The sequence below is a fragment of the Pholis gunnellus genome, assembly GCF_910591455.1.
Source record: "Pholis gunnellus genome assembly, chromosome: 5".
NCBI classification, from domain to species: Eukaryota; Metazoa; Chordata; class Actinopteri; order Perciformes; family Pholidae; genus Pholis; species Pholis gunnellus.
Genome location: NC_136531.1, coordinates 4,164,261 through 4,171,792, shown reverse-complemented (window position 1 = coordinate 4,171,792; position 7,532 = coordinate 4,164,261). Strand labels below are relative to the sequence as shown.

The 7,532-nt window shown below is 42.7% G+C and overlaps 1 protein-coding gene across 1 annotated transcript in view; it reads right to left on the bottom strand.

Moving 5' to 3' along the window:
• Positions 1-1,501: 1,501 nt before the first annotated feature.
• Positions 1,502-7,532, bottom strand: part of meis1a (Meis homeobox 1 a) — a 40,550-nt gene continuing 34,519 nt past the window's right edge. Inside the window, exons 11-13 of the mRNA XM_079160263.1 lie at positions 5,196-5,285; positions 4,450-4,558; positions 1,502-2,807 (exon numbers count right to left, since the gene is read on the bottom strand). Of these exons, the coding sequence (XP_079016389.1) occupies positions 4,506-4,558; positions 5,196-5,285 (143 nt within the window). The 3' untranslated portion in view covers positions 1,502-2,807; positions 4,450-4,505. The remainder of the gene's footprint in view (positions 2,808-4,449; positions 4,559-5,195; positions 5,286-7,532) is intronic.

Below are 7,532 nucleotides of genomic sequence, written 5' to 3'. Positions count from 1 at the left end.
CTCACATGATGTTCCTGTTGATCTGTCTCCAGTTCAACATGACGTCTCATCTTTTTAATTTTTTATTCTTTCTCAAGCTGCCTAGCTAATCGCACGTTTAGCTTTTAAATTAAAAATAAAAAAAAATAAAAATGGAGATGAAGGCAGTTTCCACAATCCCCTAAAGAGGGCAGTGAAACATGGGAGTTGAAGCTGCCGCCTGTCAGTCAGCGCAGAGAGAAGCAGAGGGAGAAGAGCAGCACCGAGGACACACGTGTTGTTTTCTTGCTTCAAAAATAACCTCCAGTTCAAAAAAACATCATAAAATACCATCAAACTCATCAGAACTAGTTCTGTTTCGGTTTCCTGCAGCCGGCTGAATACCCGCACTCTCCTCAACTCCCTGCTCCAAAATTAGTAATTGATTCTGAGAGGAAGATAAATGATCTCTTTTGTGACCGCCAGCTTTGAAATGAGGTGTATCTAGGAAACTCCCAGCGGATTGAGAGAGCACATCCATTGAGGAGGCCAACTGGAGCGTGAGGGGGAACTAATCTCTCCATTTAAGAGTTTGGAGCAGATTTACGTAAATCGCCTTTTTTTTTCCTCTCCTCCTCCTCCTCCTGCTCCTCCTGCTCCTCAGTCAAATTCCTGAGGAAGAGTTGCAACAGAATGTGCGTCTTTCTGCCGGACTAAAGACTAGAAAACCTCCCTCAGGTCTGCACATGTACGCCGTGTGAAGTGACTATTCTGTGGGATTATATTCAAACCGGACGGCAGGCTGAATGTGCCAGAAAAAGGCCGAGCCGAGCCAGCTGCTGTTTCCCTCTTCAAGCCAGAGTGACTCTCAAAAAATTACACATGAAATTGAAGTTGTAATTTTAGTTTCCCCCCCCACCACGCTCAGCTCCTGCTGAAGGTTTTTTGGCCTTCTCCCCACTCAAAGAATCCACCGGCTCCTCCAGTGTGTTGATTTAAGGTGAATTTAACAGAGTTGCCATGTTGGCACTCAGAAATGGAAAATAAATGAAATGGTGACTAATAGTTTCATATTCATGGTTTAAAAGTTAGTTTTCTACTCACGTCTGAACCCTGGAAGAATAAAGTAGCAACACCACGTGAAACAATACTCATTTAGAAGTAACTTGGGATTAGCAGCAGAATATACTGAAGTATCCACAGAACTTCTTTAATGTGAAGAGTAGTAGAGTTCAGCTCTGTTGTCAGATTTATTTATAAGTGTCCAGATCAAAGAAAAAGGTTGAAGAAGGGACAGACCGAAACAAGGATACAGAGAAGTAGAAAGGAAAGAAGGAGTTATAGAAGTAAAGATGCTTTATGTTGACATTTCTTAGGACATTGAAGCCATTTGGGACTAATTCATTGGGAAATGGAGAAAGTGTTTATAGGTTGAGCAGAAGAGTTTATTGGTGTTTATAAGCAGCCAAAAAATATCTAAAAATGTGTCCACCAAAGAAAAACCTTGAAGCACAAATTATTCCTTCTGGATCTGTGAGGGTTCACTTCATCTTCATCGTCATCTTCTAACGCTCAAAAGGCTGCACAAATCTATGACTTTAGTTTGTGTGTTCAACTGAATATTAGCATGTTAAGATCAAGAGTTTACCAAAAAGTACCGACCACACAATCTCCGCATTTCACTTATTATTAAAAGATCAAATAATTTGACCCTTTCCAGGAAATGTTGTAATCGTTAATAGTCACATATACCAGCTTCTTTCCGGGTAATTATTTTGAAAGTGTACAGGAAATGAGTAGAAAAGTAAAAGACCCGTAAAACAAAGCGTTACTGAAAGAGGATATTGGATTATGTTTTTAATATAACATAAGTATCCAGTCACTCCAGCTGTCAAATACATGTTGTCGAGTAAAAAGTAGAAAACTCTTCCCCTGAAATGTGGAGGAGGAAACCTGTAAACACGCAGGTACGTTTGTTCTTCTGCTGTCACGTGTTTCTACACACCTCACTCCCTCCGACGGCGCTACGAGAGCCTCCAGGCGTCAATAACGAAATACTTCCACGAATCGAGGAACAAATTTGCGTCACTTTTGTTTTATTATTTTGGAACTCAAGGGTTTGTGGGACTCGAGGGAAGATAGAAGTCTATGAAAAAAAGACAAACACACACAGTGTGAAACGTGAAACAGTACAAGTCCTTTCCTTTAAAACAGTATATTATGCAAAAAAACCCCCCAAAAAAAGGCAGCAGAGCACTTGTAACAACTTGTCTCTCGTCCTCCGAGAGTCCTCGGTCATGTGACCACTGCCGTCCATCTTCTAAGAGCTTCAGCCTCTTTGAAAGAACGGTTTGCTGTCGCGTTTCAAAAGAACGCCCCGAGAAATACAGACATCAGCTTGGCGTCGATATGAGTTCAACTTGCTGGAGAGGAGGGGGAGGGAAGCTCTGCTGGTGTCAAAATGTCCACTTGAGGCTTCTGTAGTTTGTAGTCCAGAGAGGAGAGAGAAGGTTTACATCTGTTGGAGGACACTCGGGGCTGCTGACATCACAGGAAACGATCAAATCCAGAGACGGGTCCTGATTCAGAAAGAAAATCCTCCCAAAGTGTCATCATTGAGGAAAAACAGCTGTTTATTATTCCTTCCAGGATCTCCATCTGTCCCCACGGCCTCTTTGTTTCTGTGTTGGATTGTAAACCACATGGCGTCTCCGGTGGCCATGGAGAAAGCGGCCATCAGGTGTTTTCCTTATCAGGCCAGGTAGATGCCCAGAGGGGAGGGGCTGAGGGGAGGACGGGGTCCTGCTCCGAGGCCTGCCGAGGAGGTCTGCAGACCGGCTGGTGGAGTCCTGCAGAGAAAACAGATGGCAACAGGAAGTCAACTCAAATGAAACAACTGAACCGAAGAGGAGAAACTTGTGTCGGACGGCAAAAGGAAATCAGAAATAGGATCTTAATTAACGTCTTAATCGATGTAAGTCACTGCGAGGACCAGGTCCCACCTGGATCAGGTGCAGAAACATTGATCCGCAATATCGTAGCAAAATAAGAGAAGATAGATCTTTATGGATCCCGAGGGAAATCTACTGAAATGTGTTCAAAGGGAGTCAAAGCTTCAGGATCCAGTCTGGAATCATTTTCCAGAAGAAGCAAATGAGAAAAAAAGGAGGCCAAATGGATGTGAGTGGTCATTTCCTCGCCTGTGTGTGTGCGCGCGCGTGTGTGTCTGTGCGTGTGCGTGTGTGTGTGTGTGTGTGTGTGTGTGTCGGCTGCATGCATGGTTGCATCGGATCCCAGCTGACAGGTGTATTGTTTCCCGGGAGCCATAAGCTCAATAATGGCAGAGGGAAGAAAGAAACGCTTCTTCTGAAGACTCTTTAATTGTCTTCGGTCTGAGTGAAGTTGCCGTCTGAATGACCACATTTTAGGGAAACCCCCCCCCTCCCCTCCATCTCTAACTCCTCTACACTTCCTCTCTACACATTAACATCCTCTTAATCTCTCCTCCCTATGCTGCCTTCACTCCCCCCCCCCCCCTCCCTCCTCAACTCCAGCTTAATAATGAAAACTGCTTACGGAGTAATTGGACTCCGTGTAATCAAATAAAGAGATGAGAGAGTTCTGCGTCTCTCGCTAATGATCAGTTCGTTAGACCGAATGTGGAGAGGATCTCAGAGGATTAATTGACCTTTAAATCAGATGGAAATGGCTTTAATTAGCGAGGAGGAGCCGAAAGGACCGAGAGGATGAGAGAGATGTTTTGACGTCTTTTTTTGTTTTTCGCTCTGCCTCCAAGTCGGCCTATTGTTGTTTCCTTTAAGCCAACATGGACGAGAAGTAATAAAATAAATAGAAAGATAGACATTTGGAATACGACTGAGAGAGATCATGTGATGTGATCGAAAGCTCCAGAACTGCCACTAAAGGGTCCTGACATGAGGGCGTCTGTGGCGACGTTCAAAATGCTGTGAATCATGAAGCTCATGAATTAACAAAAACACTCAATTCCTTTGTTTGCATTTCAATAGAACGTCTAAAATCAACCAGCCTATTCTCCTATTTTGAGAGTAATTAATTTGCCAAAAAAAAGAGTCAAATCGCACAATAAACAAAGTAAAAAATGTATTTCACTGATTGCATTATTGGTATTTAAAAAGAAAATCCTATATAAATATCACAATAGTATATTTATTGTGAATTCTTTAGGCCACGATAAAAATCTGATATCATGAGAGCCCTCAGTGGATATCAAAGATATCACTGTCAATGGAAAGAGTTATGAGTTTGAGAAGAAGCGACGTAAACCGCACAGAAAAAAGCTCCAATAAACCAGCTCATTTTTAAACGCTACGAGCGCCACAAACCACACCCGATGATTTGTATTGGAGACAGAGACAGATGCTGAGATTATTAAAAATCTGGACACACAAAAAAGAAATTGCGATGTGGGGGACCTGGACCCTTTAAAAACACTTGACTCGCGTTACTCACGGTGGTTTCCTGGGACACTGGGCGTGTCCTCTGGCTGCAGCGTGTTGGCGGTGGTGCTACATGTAGTGCCACTGTCCCTCCACGCCCATCCCCACACCACCAATAGGACCTGCAGGACAAACAGAAACACAGTTGAACCATGAAGATCTGTATCCAAAGTGACGCATTTCAACTGTCAAATCAAGTGCAAAATACAACGTATTTGTACTTTACTTGCGTATTTCCCTGTAATACTACTTTATAGTTCTACTCCACTACATCTCAGAGGTAAATATTGTACTTTTTACTCCTTTTGTTCCTTTGTGAGTTGAGAAAATCCTCCTACTTCTTCAGCTAAAAAAATCAAGGAACAAGGAACATTTTGCTGCACTCTGAGTACTTTTACTTTGACACTTTAAGTACATTTTGCCAACAATACTTACGTACCTTGACTTAAGTAAGGTAGTGGAGTATTTTCACCGTGTGGTATCAGTAATTTTACTGAAGTAAATGATCTGAATACTTCCTTCGGTGGTAAAAACCCATCGATAGAAGGTTTTCATTTTTCCATTTGCTAGTGCAGCTTTAAACTGTTGTAATGCAGTATTTCAATAATTCAGTTAAATACCTTTGAAATAAAGAAATATTGAAATGCACACAATTTAAAACTGCATCTCAACAGTCCACCACAACATAAGGTATGAGGTGTGTGTGTGTGTGTGTGTGTGTGTGTGTGTGTGTGTGTGTGTGTGTGTTTGTGTGTTTACCAGGTGGTCTGATTCCCATGTGTGTCTGCCCGTCCATAACGAAGCCTCCCATTGGCTGACCATCTGGGCCGTACGGTCCTGCATGGCCCACTGTGGACAAGAGGGGGGGGGGGGGGGGGTTAAGCTTTTTAATTATCTTGCTGCCTGCTGTCCCACAGTGATGACATCACTCTCACACTCACACTGTGAGGCTAAGGACGGTCTGACAGCTGCTGTCTATCACATAACTCCTTCATGGAGAGAGATCGGCGTTGAAACACTTACAGACGGAGAAATCTCAACAACAACTGGTCACATTTATGTTAACTGCGGCTATTCCTGCTCCCCAGAGGATGAACAACAATGACTTTGGTGACCCCTGACCTATAGACTCTCGATAAGAAATGGACGTGGTCACTGTGAAGTCACCCGTTGGTTTCATTCATTAGATGAATGAAAGGAGGGAGAAGGCAAGAAACTACAGAAAGCAAAAGTCTGGTGATGCTTTTCTTATTGTCATCAAATCTCATGAAAAGACCAAAACCAACAATGAATCTACAAACAAGTGTGTGTGTATCAAAGCCTGGTGTAACTTCTTCCTCTGTTCCATAGAGCTCCATTAAAAACACATCAGTGAGCCTCACTGTTGTTCCTTCATCACCATGAACACACACACTGTAGTTTATTTTGACTCAAACACACACACACACACACACACACACCGTCCTGCTGCCACAAACACTCACTAGAGCACCAAATGTGGATTCATCCGCTGCTGAAAATAGACCCCAACAAATGCACTAGTTCCTCCTGTTTGTTTGATTAGAAACTACAATGACCAGCTGTTTTAAGAAATGACTGACTTCAAAATAAAGAAACTATATATTTGTGTTTTTAAAGATTTACGTCTGCAGTAGGAACCGAAGGGCTCGGAGCTGAGAGCCACAGACAGGAAGTCAAAGTATTGAGAGACGGACTAACACGTTGTTGTTTATTGTTCTTGTGTTGGTTGAAAAGAAGCCAATAAACAAACAGTAAGTCGACAGAAACCAACAACAAATGTTGCAGATTTAACAGTTTTTACCGATTGTCCCTTTATAGTGCTATAGGTCAAGTCTTATATTTGTTTTGTATTAAATTTCAGCATAAAATCAAAGTAAAATCTCTTCTGTTTTCTCTAAACTTGTTTATGCTGCAGTTTATTTTCCTCTTTTTCATCTTGCATCTGATCTTTGGAGGGAGGAGAAGAGGGAGACGGTCATTAATCAATGATGAGATGAGTTCAAATGGAACGGATTCATCCTCGCGGGGGAAATTAGCTCCGTAAAGTTTCATCCTGAGGGGAAGTGAGGGACGTTTTTTTTTTTTCAATCTACATAGTCACATTCCCAGGATCCAGGTCTTTAACAGTTTCTCATCGCCCTCATTCAGCAGTGCATCGATGCTTTTGTGTGGAAGTCAGCTGCGGGGTAAATGCTAACAAAGCTTAGGGGCCAAAAGGCTAGCGGTACTTTAGCCCCGCTTTAGCCAGGCTCCCATTTGTTTTAATCCCAGGTTAAAATGTTCAATGGAGTGGTCAGTCAAAGCGATTAGCGTCTTTGTCTGGAGCTAATCCTGCTGGGGTTTAGAGGCCATTCAATCCTGAAGTTTAAGCTTCTCTGTTTCGCTTTAACACACCGCAGAGCCAAGAGAGCAAAAGACACAGTGAGCTAAGGGGGGGGGGTTCACCAGTGAGGCTTCTTTAGTGCGTCTTGCTGCTCAAATTCAGGCTGCAGGAGTGTGTTTACATGCAATTAGTATTCCAGTCATGATCGGGTGTTTGGAGTGTCCCGGTTTGCACAGGAAGACATCAAAATTCTGCTTTCACAAATTTGGATGAACATCAATGTTTGTATCTGAATTCATCCAACAGAAGCCAGAACACTGTGACGTGTTGAGTCTTTATCCAGGTTTCTGATAACTGCGTCATGTTCTCATCCACAGACTGTATATAAGAAGTGGACGTAGTCATCGTGACGTCACCCGTTGGTTTGTGGACTGATGTTTTGAAGCCTTGAGTTCGATCGTCGCCATCTTGGCTGTTTTGCAACCACTGAACCATATTTGGACTTTGGAGAAGTGACGTAAAGATGCTGCTTACGGCTCTGGTGTCGATCTGTCAATCAGTGTGTAGCCCCGCCCTAAAGCGTACTCTGCTTTATGGTCTGTTTGACTCTAAATGGACCATCACTTACTAAATGAACATCATGCTGTTTTGAAGAAGTCTTGAAACTAGAGATTGAGACCATAAACTCATGTTTACAATGTTTACTGAGGGAATAAATCAAGAGAGAAGTAGAGTCATTTTCTCATAGACTT